At 42.7% G+C, this 26,423-nt stretch overlaps 1 protein-coding gene across 2 annotated transcripts in view; it reads left to right on the top strand.

Annotated features, from left to right (window-relative positions):
• The first annotated feature begins 598 nt into the window (after nucleotides 1-598).
• UTRN (utrophin) overlaps nucleotides 599-26,423 on the top strand; it is a 943,118-nt gene continuing 917,293 nt past the window's right edge. For both annotated transcript variants that reach the window (XM_089654601.1, XM_089654598.1), the window contains exons 1-2: nucleotides 599-737; nucleotides 15,106-15,313. In XM_089654601.1, the coding sequence (XP_089510727.1) occupies nucleotides 15,232-15,313 (82 nt within the window). In that variant the 5' untranslated portion in view covers nucleotides 599-737; nucleotides 15,106-15,231. The remainder of the gene's footprint in view (nucleotides 738-15,105; nucleotides 15,314-26,423) is intronic.

Raw genomic sequence — 26,423 nt, 5'->3', positions numbered from 1 at the left:
CCATTATTGTCTATGAACGTTCCATTCTGTCATTCCTTTTAGTATGTCCCTAAACTCACACAAAATGTCTCACTCACACCTCATGGCGGTTCTTTTAGACTTCCCTTTTTCTAGACTGGACTTTGATTTCATGTATTGATTTATAATTTGGGGTATATCATTTTGGACTTGATTTGGATGTATGTACCACATATATGAGGAATGGTGTCGCACTGCACTCATTTTGTCTGAGTATTTCTAGGAAGGTAACACCATGTAACTACATAGTACAGAATGTATCGTTCTGTGTATGGCCACCATACAATTCTTGAGCCGTACTGACTCGATCCAGCAGGTGTCGCCCGTCAGCTGTACACGGTGTGCTGTAGCAGTGAGAGGAGAGCGGAGCGGAGTGGGCGGGGCCGTGTAGTGAGTCTGCCACGTTCTCTCAGTTTCTCGGCAGCCGCCCGCACTGAAATCCTGAGAGAAGTCGGAGTGTGAACCTGGGAGACAAAGTTAGTGGGGACGGAGGCGGCCACCATTGCGGGAGCGGAGGCTCATGTAACTTGTCCCAGAAGGAGGCGGAGAGAGCGGAGGGTCCCCGGCTGTTGGGGTGGGGGGGAGCAGTGCTGTGTCGGGGAGTGGAGGGAGCAGCACTTGGCCGGGATGTTGGGACACTTGTAGGCGATCAGTGGAAGTCGGTGACTTTTCCTGGTGACAATCCATAGACTGGATCAGACAAGGAAGAGTCCTCCCAGGTAAGATTACACTTCTCAATTATTCATCCTATGTGCACACAGCGTCACATCTGTGCGTCCGGGGAGATCGCACGCGTCCCTGCAGCGCACGAAGAAATACGCGTCCGTCTTCATTCCTAATGGCACCCCAACGCACATCGCTTAAGTAAGTGCACTGTGGCATGCTAAAAAAAAGGCGCATACACGTCCTCGGTGCGATTGTTGCATGTTGGGCAGCCTGTTAACACTGACTACATTCACATTGGTGCGTCTCCAAAGTCGCATTATTACCAGTGCAACTTTGGAGCGCCTTTGATTCAACTTTACCTTCTCTGGAACAAAGTTGCTTCAAAAGTTGCACCAAAGTAGTGCAGGCACCTTTTCAAAGTCGCTGTGGCTTTAAAGGAGACGTACAACCAATGCTCTTTTGGCTCTACTTCTGTGGATCAGAGGAGTGCAGTTCGTTCTGCACTCCTGTGACCCGTTTTCAGGTGATGGCTGCGTGTGACGTCCGCTTTCGGGTGACGTCACTCAGCTGGTCCAAGCCAGGGTGGATCCCGACTTTAAAGTCGGGATCCACCCCAGAGTGTGGAGCAGGACCTGGCTCAGCCTGTCAGTGATCTGCTGAAAGCCTGAGCCAGCCACTCCCTCCCCCTCCACATCCCAGCTCTCCAGTTAGCACAAGAGGGGCGGAGCAGACAGGGGTGACTGACAGGTACCGCTCTCTGCTCAGAGCTGCTGTGAGAACTCAGCGATCAGTGGTCATGTGATCACCGAATTCTCACACTTTGAGCCAGCGGGTGATAGATGCAGCAACGGACCGATGCTGCATCCACCTAGGTAAGTATAATTGGCAAAAAAAACCCCATACTTCTCTTTTAAGTCACACTGATATGAATGGGTGCCATTGAAAATAATGGGCTGCAACTTGTCATGCGACTTTGATGTCCAATGTCGCAGAACAAGTCACAAGTGTGAATCGAGCCTAAAGTGGAACTAAACTTACCTTTCCTCCAACAGTTCCCGTTTCTCGCTGGCATCTTGGCATCTTCTTCATTGGCCAGCCCGGGATGACGTCACACCCAGCACGCAGAGTCTAGGTCGGCGGTGTAAGCTGAGGTGCGCATGCGCGGTTTCAGTTTACATGCGAGCAGTCAGGAACACTTATCTTATTGCAGAAGAAACATTGGAGTTGATTTACTAAAACTGGAGAGTGCAAAATTTGGTGCAGCTCTGCATGATAGCCAATCAGCTTCTAACTTCAGCTTGTTCAATTAGGCTTTGACTAAAAACCTGGAAGCGGATTTCACACTCTCCAGTTTTAGTAAATCAACTCCATTGCATGTCTCACCTGTAATAAAGAGTCTGCCTGTTTGCAATTTTTATTTTTCCAGCTTTAGTTCTGCTTTAAAATGATACAAATCTGTAACACTGAGCTCAGACGTGTGCAAAATCTGGCGCAGCTGTGCATGGTAGCCAATCTGCTTCTGTCTTCAGCTTGTTCATTTAGCCTGGGTTCACACTTCTGCAGTGCGGCATATCGCATGTGATGTGCAAATCGCATGCGATTTCTCTGCGCTGTGATTTCAGCCATACATTTTGTATGGCTCAAATCACAATGCATCCGCACCAAAAAGGTGCAGGACCCTGCTTTTGGTCCGCATTAGAATCGGATTGCATGGGTATTCACACACATGTGATCCGATTCTGCACATCGCACCGCATTTTGCAAAACGATTTTGGGAGGTTGTTAACATCTGCAGCTGTTCGCATGAACGGGGTGCGATTGTGATGCGGTGCAGTATACACACAGAAACCAGTGCGAATTCCGCACCGCATCAGTGTGTACCCAGGCTTGAGGTTTGATAAAAAAACCTGCAAACTGATTGGTTTCTATGCAGAGCTGCACCAGATTTTACATTCTCTAGTTTTAGTAAATCAACCCCTTTCCATGTGTTTTGTGCAGTAAAGAGCCTGCCTGCTCACTGTTTGTGACGGCGGAACATTAGTTCTGCTTTAGGGCCGGTTCACACCAGAATCACACAAGAATGTGATCTGCATTCCTGTGCGATTCAGTGTGGTGTGGTCTCAGCCCATTCATATGAATAAGCTGAAATTATCGCAACAAAAGTAGTGCATGCACTGGGCCTTGACGCTGAGCGGCCGCATATTTGCGTGCAATTAGAAAATACATATGTGCTGAGAGCGTGCGCCCTGCATGCTCCCAGCACATATGTCCGTGACTCACGGAAAAGTCCCGATCTCCCGTTCGATTGGGACCTTTTCTGATCATGTGACGGCGAATCACGGCGGCCACATGACCCTAAAATCCCGCCCGCCTCCCGGCTTCTGAAACTCTTAAAGGAGGCGCTGGTGTGAAGTGGTTAAAAATGCTCTTCAGGCAGACAACACTGCATTTGCGATCTGTATTTGGGGGGGTGTTAGTATTATTTTGACACCCACAGCACACCCAGTGCGTTTTGAACGCAGAGCAGGAAATGCACACAGAACGCTGGTTTCCCGGAACTAGTTCCAGTGTGAATTGGCACTCAAGACGCATAGAACGCACATACACGTGTGAACCCAAGCATCGAAAGGAATGTGACCCCCCCCCTTCGTCAGGTGTGCTGGTGTAAACAGAAGTGACATATTCACTCACCCAGCAAATACAAAGTTGCCTTGCGGTGACGTGGTGTAAGCAGCTGCACTGCCCGGTCTTCTTTGTGACATCATCAGGAGGCAGCTACTAGAAGCCGGCCCACTGATGGCGCTGTGCTGGGGGTTATACTTAGCCCAGAAGCCTCCTGAGATACATGGACATGGGCAGAGGGAGAGGTCATTCACACCTAGGTCAGAAATGTGGAAACCTCCTTGATTTTTTTTTTTTTCTGTCAAGTGCTAAAGAGGGAAGGAGGCGCCTGATGAACGGAAGATATAAAAAAAAGTGAATAAAGTTTTGCTTTAACCTCTAGCCGCCCATGTAACGCATACATGCAGAGGTAAGAGGGTACGCTTTAAAGCGCGTCCATGGATAGCCGAGGTTTCTACGCTCACTGCACAGTCATGGATCCAGTTTGGTCTCTAGTAAAGATCGAGAGCTACTGAGAGGACTACTGTTCATGTGACTACAGTGACAGCCAATCACAGTGCTCATGTGATCGAGCAGTCATAAAGACCCATCTAAAGGGATGCTGGGTGAGAAGATGTTAAAGCAGAAATTCACTCTCTCAATCAACATTGACTATATCTAATCTCTCTGCTTCTAACATTAGTAAATAGATAGGAAAGTTTATTATTTACTTGTTTATTTTTTTTACATTTCTTCAGTTAACCTCCCTGGCAGTATTCCCGAGTTTAGCTCGGGGTCAGGGATGGACTGACAACTCATGGGGCCCCCGGGCAATAAGGGATCATGGGGCCCCTGTGTCCTTGGCCAGACTCCAAAAAGCCTATGAAAAAGGTACTAGGGGCATCTCATGGGGCCCCCCTACTGACCCTGGGCCCTAGGGCAGTGCCTGAGTTTCCAAATGGTCAGTCCGCCCCTGCTCGGGGTAAAGTTTCAGTACCAAAAGCGGTAACCCCGAGCTACACTTGAGCTTACCATGCGGCGTTGCTCAGGGATTCCCTGCAGCGCTTACCTTGTCCTGCGCTCCCGCAATGCATCCCCTGCAGCATCCCCGGCCATCTCCTCCGGCCGATGCCGGCATCTGGCTTACGTGTTCCAGTCCATGTGAGCGTCGGGATGTACGGGGGCCGGAACAGCTGCAAATTTAAAAATTTTTTGAAACTGTCATTTTCTTAGAAATGAATTTGACATAGTAAAACTGTATCAAACCGTTTCACATACATTTTGTCTCTACTGCTTTGTCCTGTGCCCTGCCTGAATTTTTACTGTTCTTTCTGCCTGGAAACTTAGAGAAGTCCTTGGCGTCCAAAAAGCGTCCCTTTAGGTCAAAAGCGGTTTTAGATCAGCTAGAGAACAGCGATAGTAAATCAGAACCAATTGCAGAATTGAGTGATAATGATTCGTGGGGAAATTCGTCATCAGACACTAAAAACGATGTTGCGACTGAGCTCAGCAATGTGCGAACTTGGCGCTATATTTCAAATTTCAGTGTTTTTGGTTTGATTATATTATTGAATTAAATTTGTTATTATTATATTATTATTTTTTATGATTATTAATTCAATTATAATTTATGATTTTGTTTTTTCAAATTTTATCCTACACGGAATGTTTACTAGACTCTTGTTTGGACAGATTTCAGTGAGTTATTCCTAAAAATGACAGGCCTACAATAAAAAAAATACATATTTCCATGCAAAAAACGTACCGCTTTCAGCACAGAAATATGGACATAATCATACCGCCAGGGAGGTTAATTCCTGGTTTTCAGGCCTAGGCAAATTATGTCATACATCCCAGGAGTCTTCGGGAGGGGAGAGGGGGGAGGGTTCTCAACTAAGCACAACCTCCTACCTACATGCCTGAGCTAAGGGTAGATTGATTCCAGGAAGTAAAAGCTGCCAAATCATCTGCCCTTACTCAGGATGGCCACAATCAGAAATGCTAGGGGGAGTTTTTCTCAGCAAAATAAAGCATGGGGACGTGGATTGATGGGGGAGTTTGTTTTGAATATTAAAAATGAATTAAAGTGTCATTAAACCCACATCAGTAAAATCAGTCTGTATATGTAGTAATACATGCTTGTTATACTCACTGTGGAACGTAAGGGGTTAATCCTCTGCATTGTGTAAAAAGGATGTTTGATCCTGTCTTCTCTGATCCTCCCCTTCTTCTACTGTCCCCAATCCGTCTGCTGATAGAACATAGCCTTTGGGGCAAGCTGCACATGCTCAGTTTGGTGTGTAGTTCTAGGGAGTTTTTTTTTTCTTGGTAGAGTGCATGTGATCGGCACAGGGTCATTCAGTGGTGTCCAGACAGAGGGTCTGGGGTTATGCAGCCTCATAGGACAATCGGGGAGAATGAAAACTCCTCCTACAAGCTTTAATCAGTGCTCTGATGGACACTGATAGAAGTCACAAGACAGCTCATAAAGATATTTAGCATTAGCATTTATAATTGCTAAAATAATTGCATTTCCATGTTCTGTGTGTTGTGGAAGAGAAGATATTTTGAATGCAGGATGCGGGGTTTAGTAACACTTTGAATAGAGTTTTTGGTGCTCAGAGCCCTGTTAAGGTTCTTTGGTGTCCCAATGGTATCCCATTGAGGAGATTTCCCTTTACTTCCTGTCCCATAGGCACGACAGGAAGTTAGAGGAAATCTCTCACTGTCACCAGCACTTGTGTACCCATAGGAAGTTTGGTATGAGGTTTTAGTTTAAAGTGTTTCTGTAGGCAAAACTTGTTTTTTAATTTTTATATATATTTTTCATTTTTTTTAGTTGTAGATATATTAGGAAGGGGTTAGACCCAGTGTACCAATGTGGGCACCTGAGTCACTGACAAACAAAAAAATTGACCTGGTTCCCTATTTCCTATTATGTCCAAAAAAAAAAGGTTTTGGCTATACTGTAGATATACTTTAAGGTGAACCTTCACTCTCCCCACCCACTGAACATCATTGCACTCCTTCTACACCCACACAATTAGACATTTATTTGTATTTTCCCTTAGGCTCTACTCACACTTGTGGGTGGGTCCGCCTGCGATTATCTGGGAGACTCAGCAGGGTTTCCTGTGAATAGCTGTGTATGGGAAGCCTCATTCAAAGCAATGTAATTGCAATGCTTAAGCCATAGCAGTAATTCGGCTGGCTAAGCAGGGACCGGCTAAATTTTGATCCATGTGGTTGTACAGAAGTCGATCTACCATTTGACTTCTGTACAACCACCCTGTCGGATTATTCCTGCTTGATCAGAGCTGCAGGTTATAGACTGCAACTCTGATCAGTGTATTTTGATGGTGGGAAAGTCTCCTCACTGTCAGAGTAGAATAGCTCAGCGTGGAGGATTCCCCCGTCCACATCTAGTGTGTGGATGAGGGGACCGAGTCAGGTTTTTTTTTTTTCGTTCAACCTACTGGTTGAACAAAAATAAAAACAGACTCATCTATGGGCTGCCTTACCTGCAGATGATCGGCCTGGGCAATCTGCAGGTGATCAGTGCATGTTCAGTTACATGCAAATGGCTGTGGATAGCTGAGGACAGTGGGGGGCTAATACCTATTTAGAGAAATCTCCAGGTGCTTCAAGGAAACAGTGTTCCATGTACTCACAGCCTCCTGGGATATTGCCGGTATGCATTCCAGGAGGCTTCTGGGTACTGTACAGCACAGACGCCTATGCATGTCTTCAGAGGGCCAGCTCTGTCTTCCTGGTTGTTGCAGCTGGTTCCCTAATGACACGCTGTGGGACATTCCGCACGGGGGTCGGATGCAAGAACCAACAAAAGACAGCGCCCCTTCATGATGTAAGTCAGGAGTCTCCAAACTTTCGAGCCAAAGGGCTGGTTCACGAAATATCGGCGTTTTTGTGGTGAAATTGGTCCCATAGGAATGAATGGCGGAATGTTCAAAACTAGAGTGGGAGCTGACAAAACCTTTTCACGGTTACTCCAACCACACAATAGTTACTCAAGCCACTCCACCCAGTTACTCCGCCCACTCCAGTTGTAGACTACTGGTGGAGGCAAGAACACTTCACACAATTTCCCCAGAAATTGTAGCTTTTCTAGTTTTAGAACTGCATTGAAATGTTATAAACTGTATTTCATTAAAGTGTTACTAAACCGACAACAGTAAATTCAGTCTGTGTATGCAGTAAAGTATGCTTGTTATACTCACTGTGGAACCTAAGGGGTTAATCGTCTGCATTGTGTAAAAAAAGCTGTTTGATCCTGTCTCCTCTGATCCTCCCCTTCTTCTACTGTCCCCAATCCATCTGCTGATAGTACAGAGCTCTGGAAGTCACTTGGCACGTGCTCAGTTTGGTGTGTATTGCTAGAGAGGGTTTTATTTTTTGGGAGAGTGCATGTGATCAGCACAGGACCAATCAGCACTGTCTAGACAGGGTCAGGGGTATGCAGCCTTGTAGGACAGTCAGAACAGAATGAAAACTCCTCCTACAAGCTTTAACCAGTGCTCTGCTGGACACTGATAGAAGTCACAAAACAGCTGTAACTACTGATGGGAAAAGGTATTTAGCAGTTTATATTTACAAAAATAATTGCATTTCCGTGTTGTGAGCACTGTGGGAGACCAGATATAGTGAATGCAGGGTCCTGGGTTTAGTAACACTTTAAGTTCTATTCTTCACTGCACGGTTGGGATGCGGTGGTTTGCGTTGCAACCTGTTGCGCTGAAAAAGGACTACATTTGGTACTTTCTTTTTCAGCGCACACCACTACGACACTGCCCAGTGTATTCCAACGCAAGTGGTGTGAACTATTATTATTATACAGGATTTATATAGTGCCAACAGTTTGCTCAGCGCTACAATATAAATGAGCCCTAAGTGTACGCAGTGATACCAAATACCAGCTTATCGTGATTTCTGTAGACACCACAATTGAACCTAATGTGACTCCACTGTAGATTCTGGCTTTGACGGAGCTGGAAATGTTTGTGCTTTGTATTTCACAAGATTAGAAAAGCTCTGTTTATTTTTCATGTCTAATCATGGCCACAGTTACTCCTGCCAACAACTGCAAGGAGCTCCAAATTCTCCAAAAAGTCTGATGTGATGTCACATGAGACATATGGGGACACCCTCGCCATTTATCAGCAACAGAAGACCACAGAACATATCTCCCTAGAAGAAATACACTCACTCCAAGAACTCGTATTGTCTCGCCCTGAAAAAATCTTCATCCTTTCTAAGTGCTTTTCTGAACAATAGTCTGTTGACATGGGGTTCCTCAAGAAATGAGCAGTTCTGGTCATGGAGCACCCCAGTTATTATAGACTATAGTTTTAGAAATAAAGGATCAATAGCTGATATTTAAAGCAGAGGTTCAGTCATTTATTTATATTTTTAAATCAGCACCTGGGATAGTATTGCATGAATAACTAGAAAAGCTACGAATTCTGGGGAAATTGTGTGAAGTGTTCTTGCCTCCACCAGTAGTCTACAACTGGAGTGGGCGGAGTAACTGGGTGGAGTGGCTTGAGTAACTGTGAAAAGGTTGGACTTCACTTTAGCTTTTGTCACTCTGCTGCCTGCTCACACACCTGGGTTCCTATGGGCAGAGAAGAGCGGTTAAAAACAAACTGCTCCAACTTGCTCACTTCACTGGCAGTTGCCATCTTCAAACGATTGTAGTTTAAAAATGAAGGCATAGTCGCAGTTTAGAAATTGCCCTTCAAATTTGGCTAGAGTGGAGTTTCAATGAATGTCAATGGGCGGCGTGAGTTGCAAACAAATGATGATATTGTGAAAACTATCCGGACTATGGCTTAGCCATGGACATTTTTAGTGGCAGCAGGGATAGCTGAACGTTTTGATATAAGATTTGTGTAAGTGGGCTTGAAGATGAGGGAGTGGTGGCAGTTTAGAAATCATGTCCTGATTTTTCAGCGTACACTCTAGCTTTTGTCAGCTCCCACTCTAGTTTTGAACATTCCGCCATTCATTCCTATGGGACCAATTTCACCACAAAAACGCCAATATTTTGTGAACCATTCGGCGAAACGTTCCACAAAGTAATAGCACACCAATCGGGAACAATCCGCACGTTTCGGTATATTACTGTCTATGTAGTGTAAAAACTGTGGGAGGAGTTAGGGTGGTAAATTTGGCTATAATAACTGTGGGGGTATCCAGGAGGGCAGAGGATGAAAGAATTAAAATAAAAAACAGCCTCCAGCTTACAGTACACTTGTCATTCATGTAAGTGCCGTCCCTGGTGCTGATTTAAAACAAAAAAAAAATCAGCTTAAAAAAAATGATCCAGTTTTTTTTGTCATTTTTTTTTTAAATGAATTTTTGTTGATTAAAGGTGAGGAAACAATCAGATTGCCAAATCGTTTTTTAACCAATGAGCAAAGGTATAGCTATAGTTTGTAAGATTTCATGACAACATATGGGATGTTTCTTCTATCAGAGTGGCACTGAACCCCATTCACATTTGCGCACTTGTTTCCCGGTGAATTTATTTTTTTTTTGCACATACAGTTTTTGGGCCTTTTCAGGGACTTTTATTGAAGTCTGTAGGGACCAAAAATGCATGGTTCTACCCCAAAAAAAGTTTTGAACCTTCAAGTGATGTGGTGTGAAAGGCATCAGTGAATATAGTGGGAATCCTGGGTGTTGAGTGCTGAAGCGTTTCAGGAAATACGCTTCAAATCTCTCAGGTGTGAATGGGGTCTAAAGCTATCAGCCCAGACCTTTAGGGCTCGTTCACACTTGACTGTTTTTCCAACTCTAGCCAAACGCACCTATAGCGTTTGACAAGCAATGGTCCGGCGCTCCACAAACGCTGCATGCGCGATTTAGTGGTGGTTGCTAGGCATTTGCCAAGCGTTAAAAACGCCCCACAAACGCCTATAATGAAGTTTGAATGGTGTTAACGCTCCGCAAACACCCCACAACCGCATCGCAACCACACCGCAAACGCCGGCCGGGCATTTGCGGAGCGGCACCATAGACTTGAATAGGAGGCTTCAACTACTCCTGACTCAACCAGAGGCGTCCGTTTTGCCGCGATGCTCGCGTTTGAACAGCACCATGTGCTGCAATGTGCAGAATTTTCCCAGGCGTTTGGGAAACGGTAAAAACGCTTCCCAAACGCCTGTCTGCTGCTTGCTAACAAGGCTAGTGTGAACATAGCCTTAATGTCTGCTAAACCTATTGAAATTTCAGGTACCTGACCACAGGCATCCAAAATTCTATAGGTACCTTAAAGGCTAATTCCCACCACAATTTCTGTATTCCGGATATGTTTCTGCAGGAGTGCTTTTGATGCGTTTTTAAGCATTTTTGATGCATTCCAGTGCATTTTTCCCCTCTTTTTTTTTCTTAATGTCAATTCAGGACATGTACATTCCAGTGTGTTTTTGATGCATTACAGTGTGTTTTTTTATGTGTTTTGCGTTCCATACAAAAAAAATACAGCTTGTTCCACTTTTGTTGACTACACTGGAATGCACTGTACTGTGTGAACTAGGGATACATATGTAGGAACACATGGAAAACACTGTGCATGTGTTTTTGATGTAGTTTCTGATTCACTGGAATAAATCTGGTGTAAACCAGCCCTTAGTATAGAACCTCTGGGAGTTTTCTCAACTGTTAACAGTACATGGTTTTCTTCTTTTTAAAAAATGTATCCATACTATTTTATTAAGCCGTGATGGCGCCATAAACACATTGCTGTCAGATGAACCTCTCTTTTATGGCTCAAGCAAGCTGTCAGTACGTTTTCCTGCAGGTGTGTTGCAACAGATTTCCTTGCTAGGATAGAACAAACCTTTTTCTTTCTTCACACAACTTCCAGGCCAAGTAACTTGAAACTTTCTTAACTCCAACTCCCAAAATAAAGTTAGGAGTGGAGTACAGTGTATTAATTATAGACAATCTGCTGGAATGTCTAAATTTAGATGCTGGGGGGGTGGAGATACATTTTCCAAACTAAAATTATATTTTACTTGATGTGCTGAGTTTGCAAGCTTAATTTTTCTTGTTTTCTTGATAAAGCAGAACTAAAGCTCCACGTACACTGGAACGTTTTTCTACTGGCAGCAGACAAACACTAAACATGGCAAAAACGCATGTAAACTTGGTACCATGTTTAGCTCTTGGATGTTTTTTCATTTCATTGTCCAGAGTACTTGCCATTGAAATAAATAAAAGCCCAGGCACTAAATGCAGTTAGGAGGGTTTACACGCGTTTTTCCTGCGTTTTGTTGGCCAAAATGTTCCTCTCCTGAACGCGATTCTTCAGCGTTCAGGAGAGAGTCATTTAACTGGCCCTACACTCTTCTGCTGTTAAACTCTGATAAAAGTCTGGGTGTGCATAGACACAAAGGCCTTTATTGAGTTGAGTTCTTGGGCTTTGGCAACACGGAAAACGCCAAAAGCTCTTGAACTCACATTTGAGTGCCGTGCCGTGCACATGAGGCCTAAAGGCAAAACTCTTTGTTTTCATTTTTGATGGCGTAAAGGGTGAGTTATAATACCTGTCAGTTTTTTTGCCATCTGTGTCCCATTGGGGTCCTAAAATTGGTCCTAGTTTGATGTTCTACTGAGCGTGGCAGGAGTGGCTGCTTCACCTTCTGCTTGAACAGTAGATAAAAGTGCTTTGGGTCCCTAGGTAGAGATGTGTGATAGAAATAGAAGATGAACCATACTGCAAATACTTCATTGAATATTAAAATCTGGTTTTTATTACTGTCTGTCTCTGGGTAGATTCACCCTCAGTATTGGTTCTGCGGATTTTTGTCTCTTGCCACAGAAAGTAAAGGGAAATTCCAAATTTTTGAGGTGTTACAGAGATAAGGGATGGGTAACCCTGTTCGAATGACAGCTGTCTAATGCAGTGGTCTCCAAACTGTGGCCCGGGGGCCAGATGTGGCCCTTTGCTTGGTTTGATCTGGCGCTTGGCACACTATTCCATCCACTGATACCAACAATGGGGCATAATTCTCCCTATAGACCCCAATGAAGGGGCACAGTTCCTTCCAATGACACGAACAATGGGGCACAATATCTCCCAATGATACCAACAATGGGGAACGATTCCTCCCAATTACACCAATGATGACTTACAATTCCTCCCACTGACACCAACGATTGGGTGTTATCCTGAAGACGATCTATTGGTCGAAATGCATTGAGGGCTTCTGATGCAAATTCAGCTGGCGAAACTTCCGGTATTTGGAACACACGCTGGAACACGGCGGCCATCTTAACTCCCATTCATAATTAATAAAGCTGAATACACCCAGTGCTAGGAAAGGCACTTTTTTTGTGAGTGGCATTTTTATTGTTTGACCACATATTAAAGCTCTATACGGTTTTACACGGTTTTACACGCCTGTGGAGGAGAGGAGCTTTTTAATATTGATGCAGTCCTAGTGGAGGGTTATCGGTTACCACCAGCAACCACGGTAAAGAGGGTGAAGGAATATCGGCCATCAGTACCATATTGCATACTGGGATAGTCCCAAAAGCGAGTGCAACTTACCTAGAGATAGGTGGTCATGAGATGACGGTGAGTTTTCATCTATGTGGGGCACCAGTGTGAACACAGTGAAGCACTTGTCATTTCAGTATGGAGGTTCACCGTTAGAGATATAGCACCATTGCACTAAAAATTCACATGTTGGGACTGAATACAAATATTTTATTTGAATTTTGTTCGTTGTTATCACTTTAATTTGTACACTGGATTTAGTTGATTTATGACCTTAGCGCGGTACATTTGAAATACTTATGATTTTGTGTGTAGGAGTTCACAATTAGGACTGCTGCTATATAGGTATTATAGTGTAATATTCATACATCTAATTTTTTCCTAAGCGTAACAGCACCCCCTTTTTTCGCTTTATTATCTTTATTCACATTATTCATTAATTTATATTTATGGTCTAAGTTCTTGGTCATTTATTCACATTAAGATTATGAGCACAGCTTTTTCACCTGTATTGTTTATTAGTACTGATGGATGCAGGGGCGTATCTACCGCGAGACAAACAAGGAGTTTGCCTAGGGCAGCAATTTTTAGGGAGAAGGGATTTGGTGAGCAGCGGCGGACAGAGCCATGCAGGACCGCCATCAGAGAGGTACCACCGGTACTCCTGTAGGTGGCCCGGACAGCAGGAGGATCGGTGTGGTGGGGGAGAGCAGTTGCAGAACGATGCTTGTGTATCTCTCTCTCCAGCAGCTGAAAGCCGGTTTGAGGTTTCTCCCCCTGCTGGCTTTCTGCTGCTGGAGGGAGAGACAGATCTGGCTGGATCGAGGGGGTGCCCTGCTGTTCCTGAGTGGCCACTCTCCGCTGAGCTCCTTCCCCCGCCCGCACTCAAAGCCAGGACCAAGGGACAGCCTGGAGCAGGGAGAGGAGAAGTGGCAGAGAGGAAAGAGCCTGGAGGAGGTGAGCTGTTTTGAGTTCTCCTGGCTCTCCCTCCTGTCGTCCATGCAGCACATGATACGCGATCACTGATAGTTAGTATGGGACTGCACACAGTATGGTTACCTCCCCCTGCCCATATTTCCTGCTCCCCGGAGATCAGCAGCAGCCCTTGGAGGAGGTGGGGTAATCATACTGTGTGTGTGTGCAGTCCCATACTATCTGAGAGAGAGAGGGAAAAGGGAGAGAAAGGGGGGAAGAGAGAGAGAAAGAGGGAAGAGAGAAAGAGAGGGAAGAAAGAAAGGGGGGAAGAGAGAGAGAAAGAGGGAAGAGAGAAAGAGAGAGGGAAGAAAGAAAGAAAGAAAGAAAGGGAGAGGTAAGAGAGAGAAAGAAAGAGGGAAGAGAGAGAGAGGGAAGAGGGAGAAAGAGGGAAGAGAGAAAGAGATGGAAAAGAGAGAGAAAGAGGGAAGAGAGAGAGGGGGGAGAGAGAGAAGAGGGGAAGAGAGAGAGAGGGGAGAGAGAGAAAGAGGTAGAGAGAAGGAAGAGAGAGAGGGGGGAAAGAGAGAGAGAGGGAGAAAGAGAGGGAGGGAGAGAGAGAATCATATATGCACACATTTGTTGAACGCTTTTGCTTTCTCATTGTGGGGGGGGGGGGGGGGGGGATTGATGTCTGTTTGCAGCACAACATCACTTTTACTTCATTTACTTATTTAGTTGATATTGTAGGAACCAGGGGTGGAATGACAACTCATGGGGCCCCTGTGTCCTTGCCCAAACAAAAAAGCCTATGAAAAAGGTAACAGGGGCATCTCATGGGGCCCCCTACTGACCCCGGGCCCTCAGGCAGTGCCCAAGTTTCCAAATAGTCAGTCCGCCCCTGATAGGAACACAATTGGAGTCAGCAGCAGCACCTATTTATTTGTTTATATAGTAGGTGCAGAAGTTCACTTCACTGATCTATTGCTAATACCCACCCACTGCTATAGGAATACACTAATCAGTGTCTGCAGCTGATTGGCTACATATGCCGACCAATGGAACATTTTCCAACATGTCCCTTCGACAGAAGAAGCTCTTGAAGGGCTGGGCGGCAACAGTGGGAAGGGGTTTATGTATCTTTATTTAAACATTGACAGGACAGATCAGCAGTAGTTTCTAATTGTCTCACATATGTCACATTTGTATGAACAGTATGATTTCCAGAGCCATGAAGTACACATATACTGTACAGTATATCATACCATCACACAGAGGAGATAAAGGAACTGATCATGTTTTGATAAATTGCTCCCATTGCACAAGTTACGTTATTCTTACGTTTCCAAAGTATATTTGGTGACATTATGATTTTTTTTTTGCAGGTTTTTCACAGCTGACTCAGCAGTTCTGCTCAGAAGTGAATGCCAGAGGTTTTGTATGTGTAAAGTGTGCTAAAGTTTAATCTTGAAGGAATTATCAGAAATCAGTCATTAAGGATAATCTGAAAAATGGCCAACGTTGGGGCTCAGCAGGACAGATCTGAAGGAGAACAAAACAATGAGTTTAGTGATATCATCAAATCCCGATCTGGTAGGTTGTAAACTCACTACTATGATTATTGTGCTTTGAACTTCTTATTGAGGTAAAGTGCAAACTTCAGCATTCCAGCAGCTGCTGGGCTGCTCCCTCGGGTGCCTATCTGTTCTGCTGCCAGTTATTTTCATTATAGCTGGCAACACAAAGCCTGCATTTTGTAGATTTTTGCTTGACTATACCTGAAGAACCCCTTTAAATGTGTGTAGATGTGGATTTTTCATGTGTTGTCATGTGTCAACTTGTGTTTCCTTTCTGCCTTGACATGTGTTTTGATGTGCATTTGTAAATTGAGAATTCGGAGATATTGATAACAGCCATTGGCCATGGCTTGTAAATACCCGTTGCAAATGCATCAAAATGCATGTTATATGTATTTTGATGCACTGTTCTTGACTTCTATGGAGCTCCCAATGTACTAAGGGCTTTTTCACACTGGCAGTAATGCTTACTGTTCTCTTAGTTGCCTAATTTAGCTGCAGTGGGAACCTGTATAGTGTGAGTTACTGGTATATACGGTATGTGCATAGAGAAAGTAGTGCTTAGATACAGTTTGTTCATACACAGCCATTTTGGTGGGCTGATCCATACTCTGGCTTCTCATATCTTCTGGTGGGTTGGCAAGATGTCACCACCATGTTTCTTAGATGTACTCTCACGCCTTCTGCATTCTCTTTATTTTAAGGGCCCTTTCATACCGGTGGACCGATCTGGTTCACCTGTACATTTTCTAGGCGGACCCAATCGGACCACCCATTGTTCTTTATGGGAAGGTAGATGTAAACGGAAATGTCTGTTTACACCTGCCTGTATTCGATTCGATCTGCAACAAACAGATGGATGGGGATCTGTTCCCCATCAGTCTTTCAGATCGGATCGGTTGACAGTCCGTTTTCACCCGACTACCCCATAAAGAACAGTGGGCTGTGTCTGTCTCTGCCCTGACCTGTCATCCACCTGCTCAGCAGGGATCAGCGGACAGATCCCCTACTGAGCAGGCAGATCTGTTTGGTGATGTTTGACTGTGTGAATGGACCCTAATACAGCAGAAACCTGGTTCTGTGTATCACTTGATTACGCCATCCAAACATGTTTGGCTGAACTCAGAAGTCAGCTGGCCATATTAGGTCAATGATATCCCAAGCATCTCCATAGCTCATTGACTCAGGATTGGCAACCTAATTCCTGGTTCAGACTGACCCCAAATTCATCACTAGAAAGAATGCAGTAGTTTTCAATCTTGCCGGCAGCCTGTAAAATTGTATGAAAGGCTGACAGTAGTACGAACAATTAGATCAGTGTGAACCCAATAATGAATGCCCAAAATACAGACTGCCTGAGATCCGGGCATTCATCCCTGGGCACATACTGCCTGCCACAGAGTTAATCATTTTTTACCATGGCTTATCAACTCAATCTAAATTGAATCTAAAACAATCAAAAGGGAAATTATGCCTATTGGCTTGTTTGTTTTTTCAATCACTCTGATCGAATTCCACATTGATAATAAAATTGAGGCATGTATGGCCACCATTAGATAGTTGACAGCCAAACAGGTGTTGCCATTGGGATAATTCAATTTTCTTCTTTTTCTGGTGATAGCTATTACATTTTGGATTGCCCATCTGTTTCTGTCCCAGTAACAATGATCATTAGGACAAATATAGAGTGACTAAGAGGAAACACACACTGCCAAAAAACCCTTCATCCCGAAAAAAAAGGATTGGATTTAGATATACTCTGTAATGTCTAACAGCCACTCCATTTTAATTTTTGTAAATACACCCTGATAATTGATTTTTTCCAAATTATTTGTTTATTATGTTTTTTACATCATGTTGTTTGCATTGTGTGATGAGGGAAAAGTGTTTGTTCAGTATTTAGCTTCTTAATGGCTTGGCTGTATGCTTTGAACATGACTGTCTCCAAACAGATGTTTTCACAAGTATGTGTTAAGTTAGTTGGATAGAGCTATGGAAATGACTTTTTAGCACAGATGTAAACTATTCCACACTTGTAGCACAAATGTGATTTGTTCAGCAATCCCTTTCTACAGAGATTCTTCGAAATGATAGTGTTTGTACAAGAAGGAACATTGGAGCTGAACTCCGGGATAAGCAAATATTGTCTAAATACATGTTCATGTGTATTCTTACTTGAATCTTGGTGTGGTGTGCTTTGTGTGTTTCTTGCAAATCTGTACATTAATCCAGTGTGAGTCCTCTTGCACACCGGACATTTTTACAGTGGCTGTTTTTGGCTTTTGATGTTTTTTTCTACAACCAGTAAACTCCCCAGCATGTTATCCTATGTGTCTATGCATACATAGACTGTAATCAACGTTTTTTTGGCAGGGGCGTTTTTTGGCTGAAAAACAAACCCAGAACTAATGGGTTTCTAGAGGAGTTTTTTAGCTGTAAAAACGCTCTAACACTGTAAAACGCGGTAAAATCCAGTAAAACCAGCATTTCTGGAAGTTTTGTTTGAGCATAAAAATCGCAAATGCAAAAAAGGCTGCTAAACGCTACAAAAATGATAAAAATCGCTGAAAAACTCACGTTTTTAACATGACTTTACACAGCTAACTTTACCAGCATTATTAAAATGCCCAGTGCGCATGGAGCCTTAAACTGCTTTTGTGCAGGAACGTTCTGTAATAAAGACCGATCAGTGCTGTTCTCTCTCCTTCTGCAGAGTGACTGGTCTTATCTCTGCCCCCTTCTATAGTTTTTTGCAGGCAGCCTGTAGTGGATGGGGCCTGCTGGGTCCCTCCCACAGCTCTGCTCTCTGCATAGGTTATATACAGTATGACGTCACTGCTACTTTCACAAAGTAATAACTGAGTTTGCAAAGGCATTTGGTGCACACATAAAGGTTTATTTACTAAAGCTGGTTCACTCAGAATTTGGTACTGTGCATGGTAGCCAATCAGCTTCTAACGTCAGCTTGTTCAATTAAGCTTTAGCAATAACCTGGAAGTTTAAGTGAATGGGATTCTGAGAGAACCAGCATTAGTAATTAAACCCCATAGTGTATTTATATTATTTGTAGCTATTAAAGAATATATTTCAATTAAAGCTTTTGGCACCCAGAGTTCAAATATGCAAATGCATTATTTGTAACTCTTGACACTTTTCTGTTGCATTTATACACAATTCTGGTAAAATTGTACTTTCTGTTTTCATTTTACCCTTTGCACAGCATTACAACATTAATTGGCATTTAACTTATCTGATCTATGAGCAGGGGCAGCATGGAAATTGCCTAATGGTAATATAAATATTATTTTGTGTGGATTAAAGCAGAGTGTTTTTAAAACAAACTTTAATCTACGTTTTTTTAATATACACACTTTTTTCAGGCAGTCTTTTGTCTCTTCTCTTTCTGCATAGAACCTTGGTGGGGGGTCCTTTGTAATGTGGAAAATGTGCTCATCTAGAGACCTGAGCACCATTCTCTGAAGCAGTTGTCTGTGAGCTCAGACCAGCTTGGTGATGCACCTAGGGGGACTGGTGTTGGATAAGAGAGGTATAATTAGAGGGCAGTGCTAGAGAATAAAAAGGGTGAATAATGGGTATTATATGCCCGCCCGTCTGGCTCGTTTTATCCCTTCATACTCCCCGACTTGTTTTCGGGGTTGTCAACAATTAGGCACCATGGCCCATATTTGGTGGACATGCCCCAAGGTTTGCAGACTGTGGATTAGGGTCTATGCCCTTCTCTGCACTGTTTCACACAAATATTAAGCACAACCCATACAAGGCACCATTATTTAAACCATTAGTGGGCCTACTTCGTCCTGAGCTGCAGCTGGCATCGCATCTATTTATGAGTACCAAATTAATGATCGCGAGAGCTTGGAAATCCCCTCTTCTCAGCTTTGAGGCAGTTAAGAACCGGATGAATTTTATAATGGTTAATGAAAAGCTGACGGCTTGGCTGACACCCACACAAAGTTTCTCCAGATTTGGCGTCCCTGGCTTGATATAGCCCAACCATCTAGACTTGATCAGACCCTTGTGTCAATATAAGATTTTTCTGGTGTGATCCTCTGGAGCCCTTTCTTTGTCTCTTCTTTCTCTTTTCTGTTCTGTTTGTTTTCATGATATTTGCGCTGATTGTAATTTTCCTAGAGAACCACACTGGCAATATTTTATATACCTGTCAGACTTTCTTGAGAGTCCTGGGAGTGGAGTACCAATGTGCATCCAGTGAGGCTCCGTATTCAATTTTTGCTACCTTCTGTATGTGGATTTTGTGATTGTCTTTGGCCTTCGTTTACTAATTCATTGGTCTCTACTTTTCTACCATTTTTGCAAATTATTATGTCACCTCTTTATATATTGTGCTTGTGTACTCAGTTTATTTCTCTGTCAATACCTCAGTGCATTTATTGTGTCCTTCATCAGAAGAATTGTATGTCTTATTCTTTTATGTCAGTAATCTTGCCTATGACTGTTTCTCTGATGCTGCACTATCTATAATAAAATCCATTGTAAAAGAAAGAAAAGGGTGAATAGTGAGTTGTTAGTTTCTAGTAGGGGGGCATCTACAAACAAACCTAGAACCTGGAGATGAGCTTTAAATCTTTTCTTTCCCTTTAAGGATGTAAATGGATGATTATCCGTTTACATCCGTTTGTCCATAGAAATACATTGATGTCCGTTTTTTTATCTGTCAATGGATGGATGAAAAACGGACAAACGGTCTGCACATGTGAAAGGGGCCTAAGGATATCCACTTACTCACGGCTCAGTAATGGCTAGCTACACATTTCAAATGCGGAGAGTTGAAAAAATTCCTTGTGACAATACTACTGCATGGGTTGCTTCATTTTACCCAACATATTAGAACCTTTTGTTGGGGTTTTGAATGGGTTAGAACATTGATAACTACTTGTTACCCTAATTAAAAGTAGAGTGGCATTACTTAGTACCCAGTCCTTGCTAGTGGTGGAGCTACTAGCTCAATAAAAATCTCCTATTTACAGAAACATTTAGAAACTGAGTAATTGTGGAGTATAAATACCTGAGACAGTCTCAAAGCAAGTGTGCCTGTTTGTCATAGCAACTGATTTCTTTAGTTTTCGAAGACTTTATTATCGGCACTTGAGAAATGCTTCCCTTTTCAAAGTGACCTTTGTGTCTTTTGTGTCCACTGTGAAGTTTCTGAGCCAGTGGTTTACTGTATATAGAAGATTTAAGAATGTACAGGCTCAAGGGTAAATGCGCCCCTTATGTTGAGGGTCAAATAATTAAGCACCTCCTTACAGTGATGATCAGTGGTAAACCAAACCCTTACATTGGGGTCAAATGATTTCAAATGATGAGTAAGAAATCCAGACTCAAGCTAACTGGTCTTAAAAATGCTCTCCCCCTTCCCCCAATATCTATGCAAGATGTATTTACTTACCTATTTTCAGCCTGCTCTGGTCCGGGCACTTGATCTGGCTTCCCTTTGTCAGCCAGTGGTTGCTGCATGGTAGAGGAGAGAGTGCCTGCAATGGATAGACCATGGGAGCCTATGGGTGACATCACCGCTTTCAGTCATTGTTGAGTACTCTTACATAGTTGTATAGTTAGTCTGGCTGAAAAAAGACAAAAGTCTATCCAGTTCAACAATTAAAAAAAAAATTTATAGTCCTACACCCACAGTTGATCCAGAGGAAGGCAAAAACAAACCCCAGCAAAGCATCAGCCATTTTGCTCCTGCAGGGGAAAATTCCTTCTTGATCCCCCGAGAGGCAATTGGATATTCCCTGAATCAATTTTACCTATAAATGTTAGTATCCAGTTATATTCTGTGTATCTAGGAAAGAATCCAGGACTTTTTTTAAAGCAATCCACGGAGCTGGCCAGAACCAACTCATGAGGGAGTCTATTCTACATTTTCACAGCTTACTGTGAAGAAACCTTTCCGTGTGTGGAGATTACATTTCTTTTCCTCTAGACATAAAGAGTGCCCCCTTGTCCTCTGTGATGACCTCAGGGTGAATAACTCTACACTGAGTTCACTATATGAACCACTGATGTATTTATACATGTTGATCATATTCCCCCTTAATCTCCTCTTCTCAAGAGAGAATACATTCAGTTCCTCTAATCTTTCCTCATACCTGAGCTCCTCCATGCCTCTTATCAGTTTGGTTGCCCTTCTCTGCAGTTTCTCCAGTTCCCCAATGTTCTTTTTGTGAAGTGGTGCCCAAAATTGAACTGCATATTTTGGATGAGGTCTTACTAATGATTTGTACAGGGGTAAAATGATATCTTGCTCTCTGGAGTCTATACCTCTTTTAATACACGAGAGGATTTTGCTCACTTTAGAAACCGCAGCTTGGCATTGCATGCCATTATTAAGCTTGTGATCTACCAGAACCCCCAGATCCTTCTCCACCATTGATTCCCCCAGTTGTACCCCCCCCCAGTATGTATGATGCATGCATATTCTTAGCCCCCAAGGTCATAACCTTACATTTATCAACATTAAACCTCATTTGCCACATAGTTGCCCAATTACACAGTGCATTGAGGTCGGTTTGTAAATTGTAAACATCCTGTAAGGACGTTATTCCACTGCACAGTTTGGTGTCATCTGCAAAGACTGAAATTGTATTTTTAATCCCAGACCCTATATCGTTTATAAATATATTAAAAAGTAAGGGTCCTAACACTGAACCTTGGGGTACACCACTGACAACCATAGACCATTCAGAGTATGAATCATTAACCACTACTCTCTGAAGACGATCTTTTAGCCAGTTTTCTATCCATTTACATATGGATTTTTCCAAGCCTGTAGACTTTACCTTACACATCAGCCATGTGTGGGGAACTGTGTCAAACGCTTTTGCAAGATCCAAGTATATCACGTCCACCACCACCCCTCTGTCCAAGGTTCTGCTCACCTCCTCATAAAAAGAAATCAGATTTGTTTGACAACTTCTGTCTTTCATGAATACATGCTGTCTGTTGTTTAACCTCCTTGGCGGTATTCCCGAGTGTAGCTCGGGGTAACATTTCAGTACCAAAAGCGGTAACCCCGAGCTACACTCGGGAATACCATGCGGCGCTGCTCCGGCATGTGTTCTTCACTTACCTTACCCTGCGCTCCCACGATGTGTCCCCTGCAGCGTCCCCGGCCATCTCCTCCGGCCGATGCCGGCATCCGGCTTCTGTGTCCTGTCCCTGTGACGTCGGGACGTACGGGCGCCGCCGCCGGCGGCGGCGGGAAATTTAAAAATTTTAAAAAATGTCATTTTTTTTTTTTTTCATTTTACACAGTAAAACATTGCTGTTTCAACCTATTTCACATACATATTGTCCCTAGTGCTTTGTCCTGCGCCCTGCCTGCATTTTGTCTGTTCTTCTGCCTGGAAACTGAGAAATGTCCATGGCGTCCAAAAAGTGTCCCTTTAGGTCAAAAGCGGTTTAGATCAGCTAGAGAACAGCGATAGTAAATCAGAACCACTTGCAGAATTGAGTGATAATGATTCGTGGGGGAAATTCGTCATCAGACACTGAAAACGATTTTGCGACTGAGCTCAGCAATGTGCGAACTTGGCGCTCTATTTCACATTTCAGTGTTTTTGGTTTGATTATATTATTGAATTAAATTTTTTATTATTTTTATGATTATTTATTAAATTATAATTTATGATTTTGTGTTTCAAATTTTATCATACCCGGGATGTTTACTAGACTCTTGTTCGGACAGATTTCAGTGAGTTTTTCCTAAAAATTACAGCCTACAATAAAAAAAATACATATTTCCATGCAAAAAAATGGTACCGCTTTCAGCACCAAAAATCTGAAATAATCATACCGCCAGGGAGGTTAAAATATTTTTTTCCAGCAAGAACTCATCTATGTGGTCTTTTATTGAACTCTCCAGTATCTTCTCAACTATAGATGTTAAACTAGCAGGTCTATAATTACTTGGTAAAGATTTTTACCCCTTTTTAAATATAACCACCACATTGGCCTTACACCAATCCAGTGGTACTATGCCAGTCTCTCCTCTGCCCTGCAGCCACCGCTGGTTGATACAGAGGATCATGTGACCAGAGAAGGCAGAAAATTGTAATTTCATATCTTTCTTGCACAGGTTTGTTAGTATAGGTCAGGGGTAGGCAACCTGTGGCTCTCTAGCTGTTGTGGAACTAGATTTCCCATGAGGCATTGCAACATTACAAAATTGACAGTTACAGCTATTACTTGCAGAGGCATGATGGAACTTGTAGTCCTGCAACAGCTGGAGAGCCGTAGGTTGCCTACCCCTGGTATAGGTGTTAGGAGGGGGAAAGTAGCATTTTTAAGAGTAGTTAAGTTTAGCCTACTTTAAGAAAACCCTTCCACTGATCATCAGTTTTGGAAATCATCCTTTATTTTGGAGTTCAAGTGATTTTGTACTACCTTACATTGACGATCAGTGGTAAACCGTCCCTTTATAATGGGGGTCAAGTGATTAAGCACCCCCTTACATTGATGATCAGTGGTAAACCATCCCTTTATATTGGGGGTCAAGTGATTAAGCACCCCCTCAATGGTAAAGCACCCCTTACATTGGTGGTCAGTGGTAAAGTCATTTGTTGCATGTACTGTAGGTGTAGACATGTTCTGTTCTCAGAGATGTCTGTCATCATGTTGGCAACATAGCAGTGGACATCCACTTTGAAAAAAAAACTATCAATTGTGCAGTTTAGAAATGTGGCTTTTGGCTCTAAAAGTAATACTAAAGGCTTTTTTTTTTTCGTTAAATAGCAATCGTGCTCTGTACAAGGGTTTATGACAAGTCGCAGCCCATTCATTTCACCTTTTCAAATCGGTGCAACTTAGATCCATAGAGTGTAAATTCAGATCAAAGTCACACCAAAGTCGCACAAGATATCACGCAACTTTGGAGTCAGCTAGTGTGAACCGATCCTTTCAACTACTTTAAGTCCTGCTGAAACTGCAATAACCCAGATAGAGAGTAGAAATGAACATTCACCCTCACCTTCCTGGGTTTTGTTGTTAATAGAACTACGGGATAGGCATCAGTGGTTTCGAGATGTGTAATCCTATTTAATAATTTATTTTATCACTTATACTTTTTTTTGTCTGTTTTTTGTAAACCATTTTAGTTCCACAGCCAAGAATGGCCACCTGTGATGTCTTTTTCTCCCACTTGTCTCATTATCCTGATAGAATCCAGTCTGAGAGCTGCTATAACCAGAGCCAGAGGCTGGCATTGTGCCATGGATTCTCTTGTTGTCATTAAGGATATGCTTCACGGAAAGCAGTTACTCTCTTCTCTGCGTTCAGCGATGATATCAGCACGGAACCCACATGTTCTGTGTTCATTTTTAGATCTATTTGACATGTTAAATACATGATGCCCTTTTTGTTAAATTTAAATCTCTGCTTTTTGTCCACTAAACGTTTTATGTTAAAAGAGTAACGATCTCTAACTTAGCCACACAATTTGCATTAGTTGTAAAGTTTAAATGTGCTGGAGTAAAAGTGTATATATTGTATTGTATTTTCATTATTCACGGCTATCATTGTGCCTTGACTATGGACTTAGATAGTGAAGTAGAATTAAGCATGGCAGGTAGGTACTCTAAAGGGAAGCAATGATACTACCAATAATCTGCTATCTGAAAGTGGCAAGTGATTAAAATGTTATGGGTCAGTGAAGGTAACATTTGCTGTAATATATATATATATATATATATATATATATATAAATGGTACAGAGACCAGGATTTCTCATTCAAGGCTGACAATGTATAAAAGTTAGAGAAAGGCGGCAAATGTATCAAACAACTCTTCCAACGGTTCTGGTAGCAGACAAGTAGCAAAAAAGTAGCAAATGCTTCAGTAAATGAAATGGTCACATTTTAGCATAAATATTTCTATCTGATAAAGAGTTCAAATTTGCAACAGGCATTAAAGTGGACACATTCAGTTGCCTGTACATTCTTTGAACCCCTTTTTCAAAAACAAAGGACATGCTAATATGCAAATACTGATTTGTAGCAGGAAAGCCTGTGGCTTCCCTATTGAAGGTTGTTAATCTCACCCCTCAAGGACTAGTGGTAACATCTAATAGGTGGGAGGTCAGACATGAAAATTCCTCCTGTAGTTCAGTATCTGTATCAGAGAACCCTGGATTGGGCAGCAGGATGTACATGAAAGGGTTGAAAAGTATGTGAAGACAGCTGAGTGTGTCTGCTTTTTATTACTGTTTCAAATGATCACAGTTTATCAGATGAAAAGTTTTCCTTTAAATGTTCCCATTTAATCATGTAATTTATCATAATTTACCATATTTAAAGGATTAGTTTAAGTACTGTTGCAAGTGCATTACCCTTGAAAAATAAATTGCTAGAATATAAGAAAACTGATATGTCTAGTGCTTTTAAAGAGTAAGCAGTCACTTACCTGCTGTTTGAGGGTGCCCCACCTTCCTGCTTAATGGGGTACCTGTGCAGGGCTTGGTACGTCCATGGACGCACACAGCGCTGGCAAGCCACGCCCCCGCTCCTTCCTCACAGGAGTTTGACATCAGCAGGAGCCTATGGATTTCTGAGCTGCTCTCAGAGTCTCCTGTGGATCCAGGAAGAGAGAGGAGTGATGCTGCAGCTGGGACAGCGCAGGATTGGTGAGAGGAGTCAGGTAAGTGTTAAGGGATGGGGGGGGGAGACAGTTAGTGGGGTGTTTTTTTACCTTAATGCAAAGAATGCATTAAGCTGAAAAACCATTTACGCTTTAGAACCACTTAACAATTTAGATATGGTTAGAAATAAAAGGAAACCATTTTCATGTCTAAATATGCACGATTACTAAAATCTAATTTTAACAAAATAAAAGAAATTGATAATTATCTCAAATTGCAAAAAAATTACAAGTATACAGTTATGCTGAAAACTTTACATGCCCTGGCAGAAATTGTAAAATTTTGGCACTGATATTGAAAATATGACTGAGCATGCCAAAAAACTGTCTTTTATATAACCATTTCAATACCGTGCAATTTTACACCTTCCTGCCCAGGCCATTTTTCAGGTTTCAGCGCTCTCACACTTTGAATGACAATTGCGCGGTCACACAACACTGCACCCAAA

The sequence above is a fragment of the Staurois parvus genome, unplaced genomic scaffold (assembly GCF_062004578.1).
Source record: "Staurois parvus isolate SC_StPar_1 unplaced genomic scaffold, SC_StPar_1.0 ptg000780l, whole genome shotgun sequence".
NCBI classification, from domain to species: Eukaryota; Metazoa; Chordata; class Amphibia; order Anura; family Ranidae; genus Staurois; species Staurois parvus.
The sequence above is the reverse complement of the archived record's forward strand: the minus strand, read 5'-3'. Positions and strand labels throughout refer to the sequence as shown.